The sequence below is a fragment of the Petromyzon marinus genome, chromosome 56 (assembly GCF_048934315.1).
Source record: "Petromyzon marinus isolate PM22_M1 ecotype Great Lakes invasive population chromosome 56, UKy_Petmar_22M1.pri1.0, whole genome shotgun sequence".
Lineage (NCBI taxonomy): Eukaryota > Metazoa > Chordata > Hyperoartia > Petromyzontiformes > Petromyzontidae > Petromyzon > Petromyzon marinus.
Window position 1 is genome coordinate 10,429,827 of NC_133722.1, and position 19,241 is coordinate 10,449,067.

The window sequence follows — 19,241 nt, forward strand, 5'->3', positions numbered from 1 at the left end:
TGAAGCTTCGTGCGGAGCGACAGACCAGGTAGCTTCCACACAGCATTACGCAACCAATGAAAAGATAATGCCGCTCGACTGATTCTGAGTGAGACCTCTGCTGTCAAACCGGAGCCGCTCATGAGCATATTGCACAGGTATGGGAAACTCTCCACTCTCTCCACAACTGCCCCATCACCGATTGGGAGTTGTGGGGGTGGAGTGTCCGATGGTACAAAATACCCATGCAGGTGCTTAGTTTTGGTGGGGCTGATGGTAAGGCCCCATCTCTTAGTGGCACGCTCCAGTTTCAGCAGCAGCTCCTCCAACTCCTCCACTGAGTGAGCGGCAATTACCAAATCATCGGCATACATAATGTGGTTGACCAATAGGGAGCCATCCCTTGACCGCACCCGTGCATCGATCAGCCTCTCATTGTATCTGTACCAGATTGAAATTCTCCTGTTACAGCCATCAAGGCTTCACGAACTACGTGGTCGAAAAAGATGTTAAATAATGTGGGGGCCAGAGGACATCCCTGTCGCACCACAAAGGGAACAGGGAATGGCTCCGACTCCCGGCCATGTAGTTTTACCCGGGCCCGCTCACTATCACGAAGGTCCTTAATGATCGTGAGCAGAGGGTCAGGGACTCCAAAAGCACGAAGAACAACCCAGAGCCCAGGCCTACTGATGGTATCATAGGCCTTGACCAGGTCAATAAAGCAGAGATGTAGCTTTTGTTGGAATTCCCTACACCTCTGCGGTAGCAGAACATCAGAAAATATGGCGTCCGTGCAGGACCGCCCTTTCCTAAAACCACATTGGGGCTCCGCAAGCCTCTCCTCAGCGTGCCTGGCAAGGCGATGTTGAATACTCCTTGCCAGGACCTTTCCTGGCACACTGACACACACACACAGACACACAGACACAGGTGTCCCAGGTAGACTACGCGGCCTCTCGTGGCAGGTGATGTTTATCGAGCACCTAGTACAGCCGTTACGGAGGACAACGAGGGGTGGTGCGTGAGGCCGGGTTGTCTCCCCGTGTGTCTGCTCCCCCGTGTCTCCCCCCGTGTCTCCCACCAATGTCTACCCTCCTATTTCTCCAACCCATGTGTCTCCCTTCCCCCGTATCTCCCCGCCCCCCCCCCCCCCCCCACCGGCGCGTCTCCCCCTCCAGTCTCACCGTGGGCCAGGATCTTGCGGAGCTCGAGGAGGGCACGGAAGCTGAGCGAGGAGACGCGCGGCTTGCCCCAGCGCGCCGCCTCCGCTTCGAACGACTCCTCGAACTTGATCCACCGCGCCGTCTCGCGCCACGACGACGAGGGCCCCTCCCCCCCCTCCCCCCCCTCCACCTCCTTGCCACCGCCACCGCTCGCCCAGACCAACTCGTTGAGCTGCACGAACACCTGGACACGCAGAGAGGCGGCGGCGAGATGTTAACTACCTCGCCTGGTATACAGGAGGTCGTTGGTTCGATCTCAACCCTAACGTGCGTGTCTCTCTCTCTCTCTCTTTCTTCCCGGGGTCCTCCGCTTTTTCCCTCCACATTTAGAATCAACATCGCCGCGTGTTTAGAGTCTTTGGCTGCTGTAAATGTCCACGTGATAAGCCCAATTCGTTGAGCTATCATTTGCGGCCAGGTCGCTTCTGACAAAAACGAACTAAACAGCTCAGCGGGGACTTACCTGTAAAATAAAATAAATCGTTGTAGACACGGGGACACGGGGGAGACGGGGGAGACGGGGACAAGGAGACGCAGAGACGTGGACGATGCGGAGAGATGGAGACACGGGGACTGGGAGAGATGCGAACACCGGCATAGAGAGACACGGGCACTTGGAGACACGGAGACGTAGAGCGGTGGGGACAAGGAGACATGCAGAGATGGAGACACTGAGACAGCCAACCCTGGACTGGTCTCGACTTCTTTGTGTCGCATCAGCAGGGTGGTTGCCCGTTATGAATAGAAGACACTGAACTTGTCAGGCTGTTGGGGAAAGTGGGAGTGTGATTAGCTAGCATCACGCCCGGCCGCCTTTGTCTCTCCCCGCTCGTGATATTTTTCTCACCGCACGGGTTATAGTCAGGGTTCGAGTTCGCCTCTGACCTCGTTGGCTCAGGGATAGACTCCTACCTCGTGAGGTCGCCGGTCCACGTGTCGTGATGCGGGGTCTCCCCGCTTCTTGGATGAGTTGTCATCCAGCCGGGTGCCTGGCAACAACATCATCACCATCCATCATCACTATCATCATCACCACCACTATCATCATCACCACCACTATCACCACAACCATAACCAACATCATCCTAACCACCACTATCATCATCCACCACCTTCAATAAAACTATCACCAATATTAACGCCAATGCCACCACTACCGATATCACCGTCATCACCACCACTACCACTCGGCATTAATCGAATTCCTCATGCGGGCTGTTAAACATCGCCACTGGGGAGACAAAGGTGGTCGGGCGTGGTGCTTGCCACATCGCCTCCTCGTGTGCCATCCCGGCCTTCATAGGTGCTCGCTAATATCACTTGCCCCAACAGCATGTGTGGGCTGTACGGGAGATCTTTATACGTGTCTGTGTGTGTGTATGCATGCGTGTGTGCGCGTGGTCTTTATCTAGGCTGTGAGTTACCTTTCATCTTGTCGCCTTTCTCTCCCTCCTTCCTCATCTCCACGGCAGATTCACGCCTACAGCAGAGACACACACAAAGACACCCCGCGTGGCCTTAACAGAATGTTGGGTCGAGAGCTGTGAGCGAGCGGCACCTGTGAAGGCCCGAACGGCGAACGAGGGGGTGGGCAGGCCAGCACCACACCCGGCCGCCTCGCATGCACGTTGGACTTCTTTCGCACCGTACGTAGCCCACCGTTGCTAATCAGAGGTGCGGGGTAAGGGCAACAGCACTAAACACGACGGAAAGTTTCTTAAATTCGTTTTGGCATCTAGATTTAGAGGAGCGCAGCTCCGAGTGGCTTCCTAATGCCGGAAGGGAAAAGCGTTCCAGACGGCCGCGCGCAATGCAGAGCCGCTGCTGCGAGGATGACCTCTCCCCGGTGTTTACCGCACACCGCACCAGGTCACAATTTGAGGCTGCGTCGACCCAGGGGAGGCCCAGAACCGGTGCAGACAACCGTCGCCAGTGCCGGAGGGCGTGGGCCACGTGGCTGCCCCCCTCACGAGACACTCGGCGTGGCCAAGCGGCGAGGTGCGGCGGTGCCGAGCGAGCGGCGTCCAGCGAACCGCCTCTGTCGACGACCCCGAGTGTAGCCTCAGCCACCCAGGGAGGGCGCCGCGGTGGCTAGGAGATGTTGACTACCTCGCCTGGTCTACAGGAGGTCGCGGGTTACTACGCAACTCAACGCCGCAACTCAACTCTGCAACTCAACTCTGCAACTCAACTCTGCAACTTGGAAAGGTGCCACCCGAACCCCCCTGCCTCCCCCCCCCCCTACCCAGATCCCAAGTTGCGCGTCAAGTCCCGGTTCACGCCCCCCTCCCCCTTTACGGCGCCACTGTCCCAACACCACCGTCACAACGCCACCGTCACAACGCCACCGTCACAACGCCAACGTCACAACGCCACCGTCACAACGCCACCGTCACAACGCCAACGTCACAACGCCAACGTCACAATGCCACCGTCACAACGCCAACGTCACAACGCCAACGTCACAACGCCACCGTCACAACGCCAACGTCACAACGCCAGTCCCAATGTCACCGTCACAACGCCAACGTCACAATGCCACCGTCACAACGCCACCGTCACAACGCCAACGTCACAACGCCAGTCCCAATGTCACCGTCACAACGCCTCCGCCGCCGGCGGACGACGAAGAGCGCCACGCGGTGTGGACAGCCAGGGCCAGGCCACGGGTCACGTGACCCAGCAACCGCCCCTCCCCGCCCCCCCGGCACCGCCGATTCGCGGCAGCACCGCGGGCAATGCGCCGAAGCCTCGGCAGAGACTCACCCCCAACGGCTCCGTGAGCTCGCACACAGACACACACACATACATACACATACATACACACACACTCATACATACACACACTACACACACACACACCATACACATACACACATACATACACATACATACACACACACTCATACATACACACACTACACACACACACACCATACACATACACACATACATACACATACATACACACACTCACTCATACATACACACACTACACACACACACCATACACATACACACATACATCACACATACATACACACACACACTCATACACACACACACTACACACACACATACACATACATACACATACACACATACATACACATACATACACACAGACACACATACATACACATACATACACACACACACACACACTCATACATACACACACTACACACACACTCATACACATACACACATACACACATACACACATACATACACATACATACACACACACACATACACACACTACACACACACACACCATACACATACACACATACACACACATACATACACATACATACACACACACCATACACACACATACATACACACCATACACACACACATACACATACATACACATACACACATACACACATACATACACACACACACTCATACATACACACACTACACACACACACACCATACACATACACACATACATCACACATACATACACACACACACTCATACATACACACACTACACACACACACACACCATACACATACACACATACATCACACATACATACACACACACACTCATACATACACACACTACACACACACCATACACATACACACATACATCACACATACATACACACACACACTACACACACACATACACATACATACACATACACACATAACATACACACATACATACATACACACACATACACAGACACATACACACATACACACATACACTACACATACATACACACACACAGACACACACACACACACTACACATACATACACTACACACACATACACACATACATCACACACATACACACACACACGCACGAACATACACACGCACACACACACTCACGCACACGCACACACGCACACACACACGCACACACACGCACACACACACACATAAAGTCAGGACCGTCTATGGGGGGGGGCATGGTAACTCACACACTCTGTGGGCCCCCCCCTTCAAACTAAACCGGTCGTATTGCATCTGGCACCGTGACGTCGACCCCCCCCCCCCAAAGCGCAGGGCCCGGGGCGTCCGCCCCGATTCGCCCGTGCCCCTACGGGGACGGCTCCGTTGGTAAACGTCGCCCGTGCCGTACGACCGAGGAGGATCGCCCTCCAGCGCCCTTGCACAACGTCCGTCGACCGTCCCCGTTCCTCATTCAAACGTCTCCGTCAAACATTTCGCTTCGTGCGTCTCCGGCCACCGTCGAATTCCAACCCTCGTCGATTCACACCTCATGCGTACGATTGTCTGACAAAATCCTTGGGCCCTCTCTCTCTCTCCGCGCAACGCCGTAGACACCCACCGGCCCGTCGCGGCTGCCAACCGAACCCTCTTGTCGACGACCACGAACCTCCTCCGCCACCCTCCTCGGCCTCTTCCGCCGTACAGCCCGGCCAGGAATTACCACACCTCCCCCTCCTCTTCACAGAGGGAGGACGATCTTGCTAGGGTGGAGAGGCATCTTCTTGCCAACGCGGGCACGGAGCGGCAGGTGTCAGGGCTCCGCTCTTTAAGGCGCTCGCGGTGGTCAAAGGGCCGCCTCCCGCGGCCAGGCGAAGTGAACTCGGCGCGTCTGCGTCGCCACGGCTGGCTACGTGCGGTGCGAATTGAAGTCCAAGGGACACACGTGCATTGTGCATCTGTCCAGAGCGCACGTCCCCACCCTGCGCCTGCACTCTGCCGCCCTCTCTCTCTCTCTCTGTCTATCTTGGCCAGGTATCTCCCCAAGTGTTTATACCTGGCCATGAGACCCCCAACCACCCACCCCACCGTTCACACTCCCCCTCTCACCTCTGTGGGTGGACTCCTCCCCCTCCTCCTCCTCCCTCTCCTCCTCCTCCTCCTCCCTCCCCCTCCTCCCTCTCCTCCTCCTCCCCCTCCCTCTCCTCCTCCTCCCCCTCCTCCTCCCCCTCCTCCTCCCCCTCCTCCTCCCCCTCCCTCTCCTCTCCCCCTCCTCCTCCCCCTCCTCCTCCCCCTCCCTCTCCTCCTCCTCCCCCTCCTCCTCCTCCTCCTCCTCCCCCTCCCTCTCTTTCTCCTCCCCCTCCTTCTCCTCCCCCTTCCCCTCCACCCAATCTAGTAATCGGATTCCACTCGAACCCATATATATTTTTTAAGTATTCCAATTTATTCCGGATTTATGTCAAGGGCTTTAATAACATTTCTCGTTCATTTTACAAAATCTCGTTTCTCGTTGATCTCCCTCCCTCTCCCTCGCTCTCTCAAAAATTTAATTTTTTGGGTTCAAAATAAAAAAAAAAACAGTGGACGTTGCAAATTATTGACTTTCGAATGCGTAACCCCAACCACGCGCCCACCTCGACATTACACACGACGACGATAATCGCTTACCCTATTCCTCCTGATTAGGGGGTAGGGGCAGCCCCCCCCCCCCCTCTAGCGATTTGCAATCGAAAGATTGGAAGTTCAAATTGTGTAAAGGGGCTGGGGATTGGGTGGTGAGCTAAGCCCCTCGCCCCTCCCTCCGGGATGGCGAAGTCAACGACGGTTGCCCTACAGATAAACTCTCCCCCGCCATATGAAAGTGGAATTTCCACCACTGGCTCCGTAGGGCTGTAAACAGATGGGCACCGATGCCTCAATGCTCGTTTGAGCAGCAAATCAACTTTGTTATTTTTGACTTGCGTGTGTGTAAGTCTGTGTGTAAGTCTGTGTGTAAGTCTGTGTGTAAGTCTGTGTGTAAGACTGTGTGTGTAAGTCTGTGTGTAAGTCTGTGTGTGTAAGTCTGTGTGTGTGTAAGTCTGTGTGTGTGTAAGTCTGTGTGTGTATAAGACTGTGTGTGTAAGTCTGTGCGTGTGTAAGTCTGTGTGTGTGTAAGTCTATGTGTAAGTCTGTGTGTGTAAGTCTGTGTGTAAGTCTGTGTGTGTAAGTCTGTGTGTAAGTCTGTGTGTGTGTGTAAGTCTGTGTAAGTCTGTGTGTAAGTCTGTGTATCAGTTTAACACGTAGGCTTTCGTGAAGTCTGTGTATGTAAGGGGAAGGAGCGGTGGGGTAGCGATTAGGGCGCTGTGCTACAAATCCAGCGACCCGGGTTCGATTCCCGCTCACGGCCAACACCAGTGACGATTATCTGAATCGGTCCTGGGCCTCCCCTAGGTCGACTCAACCTAAAATCAATAACCTGGTGCGGTGTGTAAACATCGGCACTCCGGAGGCAAAGGCGTGGTGCTGGCCACCCACACCCTCCATGTGCCATTCCGGCCTTCATAGGTGTTGCTCGCTAACAGCACTTGCCCCAAGAGAATGTTAAGGCTATATGGGGGATCGTTGCTGTTGTGAACCTTTGTGTGGCTGCATTGACATCCGGGTACAAAGCGAGCATCTCACAATCGGAAGAGTGCGGGGTATTAGTTCCGTGCTCATTGGGCATCATCATCATCGCACCTCCTCCTGCCTTTTATAGTCCTCAGCCTCAAAGACTCCACAGCGGTGTGGCCATGCAATCCACGCCATGGACCGCACAGTAAACCCGCTGTGGTCTGGAGGAGGAGGAAGAGCGACACGACACGAACTCTCCCTCTCTCTCTCTGCTGAAGCTCTCCCGTCGTGCCAGCAGCAGCAGCAGCGGGAGACCTCCACACTGAGACAGACACAAGAAGCAGCAGCAGCTCGAGAGACGCAGACTGTGGCCACGAAACCCAAACTACGGACCGAGATCATAAACCACTCTGGTCTCAATTCCCTCTCGCCGTGGCCAGCAGCAGCAGCAGCAAACTTCCACACTGGGACCTGTGGCAGGCTGTTTGCCTCAGCAGCAGACCATGCTTTCCCACCTGATTTATTTTATTTTATACCTACGTGACTTTACCGAAAGAACCAAAGAGTATGTGCTTAATAATGATTATTCAACTCTCCTAGCTCTGAGCCATGTTGCCCCTACCCACTCACTCTCGTGCCCGTGTGGGATTTTCCGTAATTACACAATAGTGTAATAAAATGAGCTGAGTAAGAATTATTTGGGTCCAGGGTTTTATATATTTTTAAAGTATTTTTTTAATATATATAAAAAATTTCTCTGCGTCGGTTTAAGCCGACATTAATACGACGTTGGCCATTACTAATAACTGCACGATTCGTAACATTATTACTTTCAAACTGCAATTGTATTTTATATTTTGCTCGTTTGTTGTTGTTGTTACTATAATTGTTGCTGCTGTTGTTGTTGTTGTTACGACAGCATTGGGAAGCTGCCGCAGGCCGTTCGGTGCGAATGAGCGGCAAGACGGTGGGGTAACACGTGGGGGACACTCCCACAAGCTTCCGAGGCGTCCTAGCCAGTTGTGGAAGAGCAGGCCAACAACACTTTCATGGAGAGCTCCCTCTCGTCATATAATGATGAGCAACACTCGGCACCACCTGGGCAAAATTCAGAGGTAGCCCGCCTTTGACTCGATTTCCTGGCGCGGCAGTTGAGACAATGTGGAGGTCATTTGACCGGCGGTGGCGTGCGCAGGCACTTGAAGGGCTGCGCTTGGACCGTGTGGGGGGCGGGGGGGGGGTTGCGGAGCCCGGGGAATATTCCACGGCGTACCCCCCCCCCCCCCTTTCCGGGACGGTCGCCACGATTCGCCGTTACCCCTGAACCTCGGTACGGCTCTGCCTGAACCACGCGGGTGACACGTGGGTGACACGTGGGTGACACGCGGGTGACACGTGGGTGACACGTGGGTGACACGGGGGTGACACGCGGGTGACACGTGGGTGACACGGGGGTGACACGCGGGTGACACGCGGGTCCCGAGTTTGGGGGCGGCGAGGCGTGACGGGTTCGCTCCCTGCCTGTGGCGACGAGACTCACACCGCCATGACTCGTGTTAGCCCCCGTGTTAGCTCCCGTGTTAGCCCCCGTGTTAGCTCCCGTGTTAGCCCCCGTGTTAGCCCCCGTGTTAGACCCCGTGTTAGCCCCCGTGTTAGCCCCCGTGTTAGCCCCCGTGCTAGCCCCCGTGTTAGCTCCCGTGTTAGCCCCCGTGTTAGCCCCCGTGCTAGTCCCCGTGTTAGCCCCCGTGTTAGCCCCCGTGTTAGCCCCCGTGTTAGCCCCCGTGTTAGCCCCCGTGCTAGCCCCCGTGCTAGCCCCCGTATTAGTCCCCCGTGTTAGTCCCCGTGTTAGCCCCCGTGTTAGCCCCCGTGTTAGCTCCCGTGTTAGCCCCCGTGTTAGCCCCCGTGTTAGCCCCCGTGCTAGCCCCCGTGCTAGCCCCCGTATTAGTCCCCCGTGTTAGCCCCCGTGTTAGCCCCCGTGTTAGCCCCCGTGTTAGTCCCCGTGTTAGCCCCCGTGTTAGCCCCCGTGTTAGCCCCCGTGTTAGCCCCCGTGCTAGCCCCCGTATTAGTCCCCCGTGTTAGCCCCCGTGTTAGCCCCCGTGTTAGTCCCCGTGTTAGCCCCCGTGTTAGCCCCCGTGTTAGTCCCCGTGTTAGCCCCCGTGTTAGCCCCCGTGTTAGTCCGTGTGTTAGTCCGCGTGTTAGTCCCGTGTTAGTCCCCGTGTTAGCCCCCGTGTTAGACCCCGTGTTAGTCCGCGTGTTAGTCCCCGTGTTAGTCCGCGTGTTATCCCCCGTGTTAGTCCCCGTGTTAGCCCCCGTGTTAGCCCCAATGTTAGTCCGTGTGTTAGCCCCCGTGTTAGTCCCCGTGTTAGTCCCCGTGTTTGCCCCCGTGTTAGTCCGTGTGTTAGCCTCCGTGTTAGTCCCCGTGTTAGTCCCCGTGTTAGTCCGCGTGTTAGCCCCCGTGCTAGTCCCCGTGTTAGTCCATGTGTTAGACCCCGTGTTAGTCCCCGCGTTAGTCCCCGTGTTAGTCCCCGTGTTAGCCCCCGTGTTAGTCCCCGTGTTAGCCCCCGTGTTAGCCCCCGTGTTAGCCCCCGTGTTAGTCCCCGTGTTAGCCCCCGTGTTAGTCCATGTGTTAGTCCCCGCGTTAGTCCGCGTGTTAGTCCCCGCGTTAGTCCGCGTGTTAGTCCCCGTGTTAGTCCCCGTGTTAGTCCCCGTGTTAGTCCATGTGTTAGTCCCCGCGTTAGTCCGCGTGTTAGTCCCCGTGTTAGTCCGTGTGTTAGCCCCCGTGTTAGTCCGCGTGTTAGCCCCCGCGTTAGTCCGCGTGTTAGTCCGTGTGTTAGTCCCCGTGTTAGTCCGCGTGTTATCCCCCGTGTTAGTCCCCGTGTTAGCCCCCGTGTTAGCCCCAATGTTAGTCCGTGTGTTAGCCCCCGTGTTAGTCCCCGTGTTAGTCCCCGTGTTAGCCCCCGTGTTAGTCCGTGTGTTAGCCTCCGTGTTAGTCCCCGTGTTAGTCCCCGTGTTAGTCCGCGTGTTAGCCCCCGTGCTAGTCCCCGTGTTAGTCCATGTGTTAGACCCCGTGTTAGTCCCCGCGTTAGTCCCCGTGTTAGTCCCCGTGTTAGCCCCCGTGTTAGTCCCCGTGTTAGCCCCCGTGTTAGCCCCCGTGTTAGTCCCCGTGTTAGCCCCCGTGTTAGTCCATGTGTTAGTCCCCGCGTTAGTCCGCGTGTTAGTCCCCGCGTTAGTCCGCGTGTTAGTCCCCGTGTTAGTCCCCGTGTTAGTCCCCGTGTTAGTCCATGTGTTAGTCCCCGCGTTAGTCCGCGTGTTAGTCCCCGTGTTAGTCCGTGTGTTAGCCCCCGTGTTAGTCCGCGTGTTAGCCCCCGCGTTAGTCCGCGTGTTAGTCCGTGTGTTAGTCCCCGTGTTAGTCCGCGTGTTAGCCCCCGTGTTAGCCCCCGTGTTAGTCCCCGTGTTAGTCCGCGCGTTAGCCCCCACGTTATCCCGCGTGTTAGCCCCCGTGTTAGTCCGCGTGTTGGCCCCCGTGTTAGCCCCCGTGTTAGTCCCCGTGTTAGTCCCCGTGTTAGTCCCCGTGTTTGCCCCCGCGTTAGTCCGTGTGTTAGCCCGCGTGTTAGTCCCCGTGTTAGTCCCCGTGTTAGTCCCCACGTTAGTCCCCGTGTTAGTCCCCGCGTTAGTCCCCGTGTTAGTCCGTGTGTTAGTCCGTGTGTTAGTCCCCGTGTTAGTCCCCGTGTTAGCCCCCGTGTTAGCCCCCGTGTTAGCCCCAATGTTAGTCCCCGTGTTAGTCCCCGTGTTAGTCCCCGTGTTAGTCCCCGCGTTAGTCCCCGTGTTAGTCCCCACGTTAGTCCCCGTGTTAGTCCCCGTGTTAGCCCCCGTGTTAGTCCCCGTGTTAGCCCGTGTGTTAGTCCGCGTGTTAGCCCCCATGTTAGTCCCCGTGTGTGTTCACTTACCGGCTACCTTGGGAATTGCCTCCATCACCGTTCTGCCGGGGAGCAAAAGGGGAACAGGGAAAGCAGAGGGGGCGTGGCAAGGGGGAACAGAGGGGGCGTGGCAAGGGGGAGCAGAGGGGGCGTGGCAAGGGGGAGCAGAGGGGGAGCAGAGGGGGCGTGGCAAGGGGGAGCAGAGCGGGAGCAGGAGGGGGCGTGGCAAGGGGGAGCAGAGGGGGCGTGGCAAGGGGGAGCAGAGGGGGCGTGGCAAGGGGGAACAGAGGGGGCGTGGCAGGGGGGAACCGAGGGGGCGTGGCAGGGGGGAACAGAGGGGGCGTGGCAAGGGGGAACAGAGGGGGAGCAGAGGGGGCGTGGCAAGGGGGAGCAGAGGGGGAGCAGGAGGGGGCGTGGCAAGGGGGAGCAGAGGGGGCGTGGCAAGGGGGAGCAGAGGGGGCGTGGTAAGGGGGAGCAGAGGGAGCGTGGCAAGGGGGAGCAGAGGGGGCGTGGCAAGGGGGAGCAGAGGGGGCGTGGCAAGGGGGAGCAGAGGGGGCGTGGCAAGGGGGAGCAGGAGGGGGGTCAAACGGGAGCGACAGTGCCACACGATCGTCAACGTAGAATTTCCCCTACCCAGCCATACACCATCACACAAAGACAAAGATCCCCCGTGTAGCCTTCAACAGCATGTTGGGGCAAGTGCTGTTAGCGAGCAGCACCTAAGGAGGCCAGCACCACGCCCGGCCGCCTTTGTCTCCCCAGTGCTGATGATTACTACACCGCACCAGGTTCTCATCTGAGGCTGAGTCGACCTAGAGGAGGCCCGGGACCGGTTCACACTTTCGTCGCTGTTATTGTTCGTGAGCGGGAATGGAACTCGGGTCGCCGGGTTCGTAGTGCAGGTTCGCTAACCGCAGCGCCACCGCTCCCCACGCCGTCACCATCGTCACCACGAGCCGTGACCTATCTACTGCTGGATCACCTGCACGCTGCACGCGTCCCCGTTGGGCCCAGGTAGCCGGGGAGTCCTCTGAGTCCGCGGGGTGAGGGTTGGAGTCGACGCTTTGGGCTCCCGGAGTTTCGAGTCGATGGGCACGAGAGGAGACAGCGGCAAGCGGCCATGGAGGTCGCCTCCAGCGTGGCCTGAGGACACGTGACGCCTCGTGGAGATGGCGGTGGTGGTGATGGTGGTGGTGATGGTGGTGGTGATAGTGGTGGTGGTGGTGATAGTGGTGGTGGTGGTGATAGTGGTGGTGGTGATAGTGGTGGTGGTGATGGTGATAGTGGTGATGGTGGTGGTGGTGATAGTGGTGGTGGTGGTGATAGTGGTGGTGGTGGTGATAGTGGTGGTGGTGATGGTGATAGTGGTGGTGATGGTGGTGGTGATAGTGATGGTGGTGGTGGTGATAGTTGTGGTGGTGATAGTGGTGGTGGTGATAGTGGTGGTGGTGATAGTGGTGGTGGTGTTGATAGTGGTGGTGGTGATAGTGGTGGTGGTGATAGTGTTGGTGGTGGTGATGGTGTTGATAGTGGTGGTGGTGATGGTGTTGATGGTGGTGATAGTGATGGTGGTGATGGTGATCGTGGTGGTGGTGATGCTACGCCGAATTAAGATGATGACGATGATGGTGGATTTTTTTTGCTGCTGATTATGGTGATGATGATGATCATCATCCTACTGCTGCTGCTGATTGATCATGCTTGCATTGCTGCTGATTATTAGAATGTTTGATCATGCTACTATTACTGCTGATGATGATGATCATGATGATGATGATGATGATCATGATGATGATGATGATCATGCTGATGATGCTGATCATGCTGATTACGATGATGACCATGCTGATGATGATGATGATCGCACCCTGATAGTCGTCCTTCTCACCTCTTCTTCCTCCTCCTCCTCCTCCCCGCGCCTCCTCCCGGCTCACCCTCACCACCGACAGCCCTCGGTGAAGTTCCTCCTCATCCTCGTCCACCTCGTCGGTGGCGTGGGCCACCTCCTCGCTTCCCGGCCACACCTCCTCGTCTCGAGCAGCTCCATCCCCCAGCACCGCCTGTGGCGGAGGGGGGCGGGGGGGGAGGGAGATGCGGGGGGAGGGGGTGGGGGCGTAGGGGGAGCGGGGGTCGCGAGAAGTTGGTGCTGGGTCGGGCTTCCACGGCTCTCGAGTGAACGCGCCGTGCCTGCTGTGTTTCTCAGCCCAATGGAAATTCAACGTTAGCATGACGGGGAAAAGTCTAATTCGGAGAACAGCAATTTGTCGGTCGAACGCCCGGTTAGGGAAGTTGACTGCCGCTGCTTGAGAATCGCGCCTTGACACGATTCAGATGCTGCCGCCACTCTCCATTCCCCCGTGGTGGTGGTGGTGATAGACCACCGCTCCGCATCTCAGTGAGCCCTTACACCTCGCGACAATAAGCACAAATATAGAAGAGCAGAAACATTTAGACTCTGAGATGACCAGAGTGCAATGGTTATTGTGGTGGTGATGATGATGATGATAAAGATGGCGGAACCATGTGATCAGTATCATTGTCAAGATGATGGTAGACAATTTGATGCTGACGATGATTGTGATGATGATTGTGATGATGATTTTGATGATGATGTTGATGATGTTGTTGACGAATAATGATTATTAAGACTAATGATGGTCCATGATAGAGGTTTGTTGGGTTAGATCGTGTAAATGTATAAATGTGTCGTTAAACCCGCCACCACCCGACACAGCCAACTCGTAAGGGTTGTCACGTAAACAGACCGTGGCCATTCTACGACAACTCCCTTACCTATAGACTAGCCCGTTTTCTGTCAGATACCTTGCTGCCTTTCACTGGCAAGACCGCCTCAGCAGTACTTAACTCAGCCCAATTGGTCTCTATGGTCAAAGACGTTGTACTGTCCCCTGACGATATCCTTGTCAGCTTCGATGTGGTCTCTTTGTTCACCAAGGTCCCAGTACCTGATACCATTGAAATAATTGAAAATTTGGTCCAACATGGACTAGACCCCGACACACCTGCACTGGTTAGGCACTGCCTCAACAATACCTACTTTACTTGGAATGGCTCCTTCTACAAACAAAATGAGGGTACCCCATGGGATCCCCCTTGTCACCAATGATAGCCAATATTTTCATGGAGAAATTTGAATCAGACGCCATCCAGACTTCCACGCTCAGACCTTCCCTGTGGAAGAGATATGTGGATGACACTTTCGTCATTTGGCCACATGGCCTCCCAGCTCTGAACCTTTTCCTACACCACATCAATTCCAGACATCCCGCCATCAAATTCACCATGGAAGTGGAGAAAGATGGCAAGCTACCATTCTTGGATGTTCTGTTTGAGAGGAGACCTGATGGCTCATTGGGGCATTCTGTCTACAGGAAACCCACCCACACAGATTCCTACTTGAAACCTGATTCCCACCACCACCCAGCCCAAAAGAATTCTCTCATCAAAACTTTATACCATAGGGCTCATTGCATTTCGGACCAACACCACCTGACCAGTGAATTAAAACATGTACACCTGGCCCTCAAAAAGAATGGATACTCTGACCGTACCATCCGCAAAGCTGTTTCTCCCTCCATACAGAAACAACCACTTGATACTCCGGTCAAAACCATCACACTACCATATATAGCAGGCGTTACTAAAAAGATTTCCAAAATTCTAAACAAACACAAGATCCAGGTCCGGTTCAATACAGTACACAAAATTCGTAATCTGATCCCATCCGTGAAGAATGTCATTCCTGACTTACAGTACCCCGGGGTTTACAAATTGAGTTGTACCTGCGGTGATTGCTATATCGGGGAGACAAAGCGACATGTCTCTGACCGAATTCGCGAGCACAAATCAGATTTGAAACACGGCAAAACGAATTCTTCTGCCGTAGCTGATCACTGTTACAACGCTGTGGGTTATCACGATATAATTTTCTCCGATACCAAGGTTCTTTGCAAACCCACGGGTATTCATCAGAGATTTGTTCACGAGGCAATTCAGATCTACAAACACAGACACAATTTCAACCGAGAAGATGGTTTCAAATTAAGCAACCATTGGAAAGATGTTCTAAATCGAACTAAACATTAAACTAATTTTCAATGGTACAGTATATTTTTCAAGTAGTGGTACCCCAAACTTTCGCAGCTCTTAAAAAGTCCCTTTTCACACCATCAATAGGGAAACTCCCCCCCCCCCCGCGCCAAACGGCAAGTGCACCTGCATGTACACCACCTCTATGCTAAGTCGGCCAATCAAACGCTAATTTTTTATGCTAATTCCTTTGTCAAGGCACCTTGTTTCCTCGCACTCAGCTTAAAGGTCGCGGTCTGAGCGTGGCTGTGTTTCACTCCAGCGCTGTCCTCTAGACAGCCTAATCCCTTCACCTGATGAAGGCCGCTTGTGTTGTGGCCGAAACGTCGTGATTTTTGTTGTTTTATTTTTTACCTACGTGACTTTACCGAATAGAACCAAAGTGTATAGAACGTGGCCAATTCGTCACTAGTACAGCCCTAGTGTATAGTGTAGTGTATAGTAGTGTATAGTGTAGTGTATAGTGTAGTGTATAGTGTAGTATATAGTGTAGTGTATAGTAGTGTATAGTGTAGTGCATAGTGTAGTGCATAGTAGTGTATAGTGTAGTATATAGTGTAGTGTATAGTGTAGTGTATAGTGTAGTGTAAAGTGTAGTGTATAGTGTAGTGTATAGTGTAGTGTGTAGTGTGTAGTGTAGTATGTAGTGTAGTGTGTAGTGTAGTGTGTAGTGTAGTGTGTAGTGTAGTATACTAGTACAGCACTATTGTATAGTGTAGTGTATAGTAGTGTATAGTGTAGTGTATAGTGTAGTGTATAGTGTAGTATACTAGTACAGCACTAACCGGTTGTGTGTTGGAGAGCCAAGCCACAACATTTACAATCCGAGTACGACGTTTCGCCAGTAATGACAACTAGCTTCATCAGGAAGTTTGTTGTTTTAACGATACATGTATATATTTACTCAATCTCACCCAAAACAAACCTCTATTATAGATGACTACTCGTTAAATTGACTAATGATGGTGTTTGCGATCAGACTAATGGTGGTAAATAATCCGACAGTGATGATGAAACAGATTTGATTAATGAGGTTAAGGACTGTGTGGAGGATGATTGTGATCATGATTGTGATCATGATTGCGATATTTACTTTTAACAAATTAAATCTTGCCCACCAGAAGTATCCCATCGCGTCAGCACCTTATAACATACAAAAGACAAATGTCCCCCGTGTAGCATTGAACAGACGTGTTGGGGCAAGTGCTGTTCGCGAGCCAATGCACTACGCCCGGCCGCCTTTGTCTCCCCCGAGTTCCGATGTTTACACACCACACCAGGTACTCATTTGAGACTGAGTTGACCTAGGGAAGGGCCAGCACCGGTTCAGATAATCGTCACTGGCGTTAAACTAAAAACGAAACTATGTTTTATTTTGCGAGGTAAAGCCAAAGACTCTAAACGCGGGGTGATGTTGATTCTAAATGTGGAGGGGGAAACCGGAGAGCCCGGATAAAAATCCACGCGATCACGGAGAGAGAGCAACAGAGTCGCAAACTCCAAATATACGGCAGCAGGAGGCGTCGTCAGGGTCTATATCGAACCCACGACCTCCTGTATACCAGGCGAGGTAGTCAACATCTCCCAGCCACCGTGATAATGAGATAGAGAGAGACACGCAAACTCCAAATATACGGCAGCAGGAGGCGTCGTCAGGGTCTATATCGAACCCACGACCTCCTGTATACCAGGCGAGGTAGTCAACATCTCCTAGCCACCGTGATAGTGAGATAGAGAGAGACACGCAAACTCCAAATATACGGCAGCAGGAGGCGTCGTCAGGGTCTATATCGAACCCACGACCTCCTGTATACCAGGCGAGGTAGTCAACATCTCCCAGCCACCGTGATAATGAGATAGAGAGAGACACGCAAACTCCAAATATACAGCAGCAGGCGTCGTCAAGTGTCGGGATCGGACCCACAACCTCCCGTAGACCAGGCGAGTTAGTCAACATCTCCTAGCCATCAGCCGTCGCACACTTACCATGGCCCAGCTGGACGGTCCAGTCTAACGGTCGCCTCGGACACCTGAAGGTCTTGAAGCTCAGAGTCTAAGGGTCGCTAAGGGTCCCAAGATTCTTAGGGGTCTAAGGTCCCCGTAGGGGGAATGGGGGGGGGGGATCTGAGTTTTAAACCGCCCGGGAGCCTTTTTGATCTTGAGAGGGCCCTGTGGTGGTGGTGGCGGCAGCAGGTCTCAGAGGGGCAGGTCTCAGAGCGGCAGGTCTCTGAGTGGCAGGTCTCAGAGCTGCAGGTCTCAGAGCTGCAGGTCTCAGAGTGAATCTTAAGGTCCTCAGGGGGCGTGCGAGTGTCTTTGTTATAATGGGGGTCAAGGTTTCCCAAGGGGGGGGGGGTGGTTCCTGGGATTCGGGTTTAAGAATCGAGGGGGTCCTGGGATTATAATCTAACGATCTAGGGATTTCCTAGGATACGGGCCAAAGGATCTAGGGGGTCCTGGGACTCGGATCTAAGGACAAAGGGGATCCTGGGATCTCCCGAACTAAGCTGAGCCCTCACTCCCTGCTGCTGCTGCTGCTCTTGAGCTCTCTCCGCTCGCCGGCCGGCAACTTGCGTAACCCGTCCGGGATAACCCTACCCCCTCCACCCCTCACTCTATTGTCTAGCTCTACCCCCTTACCCCTGAGTCCACTCACATCCCTACCCCCTCCACCCCTCACTCTACTGTCTAGCTCTACCCCCTTACCCCTGAGTCCACTCACATCCCTACCCCCTCCACCCCTCACTTTACTGTCTAGCTCTACCCCCTTACCCCTGAGTCCACTCACATCCCTACCCCCTCCACCCCTCACTACTGTCTAGCTCTACCCCCTTACCCCTGAGTCCACTCACATCCCTACCCCCTCCACCCCTCACTCTACCGTCTATCTCTACCCCCTTACCCCTGAGTCTACTCACATCCCTACCCCCTCCACTCCTCACTACTGTCTCTTTCTACCCCCTTACCCCTGAGTCTACTCACATCCCTACCCCTTATCGCTACCCCCTTACCCATGATCATAACCCTTACCACCTATTCCCATCGCTGCTCCGCTCCCGAAGCAATGACCCTGCTCCGCATCCATTACCGCACCGCCAGGAGCCCCACTCCTACCTACCCCCTGATCGTCTCCCGGCTCTGACCCCTGCCACTTGCCTGTGCCCAGCTACCCCGAACGCCCGAACTCTCAACTCTGCTGCTGCTGCTGCCCGGCACTGGGGTGGCAGGCAACGCTCTCTCGCTCCCCAATCAATCGAGTGGCAGAGTATCTTTACTGCATCCATAACATAGGGCGGGGGGGGGGGGTTAGATTGCGTAAATCTAGAAATGTGTCGTTAAATCCGCCACCACCCGACACCAGCGCAATGAGTAAAGTTTGTCACGTAAACAGAACGTGCCAATTTGTGACGAGTACAGCACCACCGGTTGTGTGTTGGAGAGCAAATCCACAACATTCACAATCTAACTAATCGGCTGTGCGGGGTGGTGGCGGGTTTAACGACACATTTGTATTTACGCGATCTAACCCAAAAACAACCTATATTATGGACGATATTGGTCGCGACAGCCTACCACGTGGTAATCTTTACATCAGTTGCGCAACGCTGTGTGGAAGCTGCCTGGCCTATCGCTCCATACGAAGCTGCCGGGTCTTCTCTGCAACTTTACTCACGAAGCTTGCGAAACGTTGAGCCGTCTAAAGTAACATCCG

The 19,241-nt window shown here is 54.4% G+C and overlaps 1 protein-coding gene across 3 annotated transcripts in view; it reads right to left on the reverse strand.

The window, feature by feature from the left end:
- LOC116954669 (anion exchange protein 2-like) overlaps positions 1-19,241 on the reverse strand; it is a 62,218-nt gene that overhangs the window by 35,203 nt on the left and 7,774 nt on the right. The window contains exons 1-7 of one of the 3 annotated variants that reach the window (XM_076052563.1): positions 17,519-18,110; positions 13,311-13,482; positions 12,405-12,565; positions 11,453-11,484; positions 2,630-2,685; positions 2,118-2,194; positions 1,167-1,389 (exon numbers count right to left, since the gene is read on the reverse strand). In XM_076052563.1, coding sequence (XP_075908678.1) covers positions 1,167-1,389; positions 2,118-2,194; positions 2,630-2,685; positions 11,453-11,484; positions 12,405-12,565; positions 13,311-13,482; positions 17,519-17,521 — 724 coding nt within the window. In that variant the 5' untranslated portion in view covers positions 17,522-18,110. Of the gene's footprint in view, positions 1-1,166; positions 1,390-2,117; positions 2,195-2,629; positions 2,686-5,535; positions 5,978-11,452; positions 11,485-12,404; positions 12,566-13,310; positions 13,483-17,518; positions 18,111-19,241 lie in introns of those variants that run through there. The other 2 variants (XM_076052562.1, XM_076052564.1) reach the window with 2 other exon arrangements.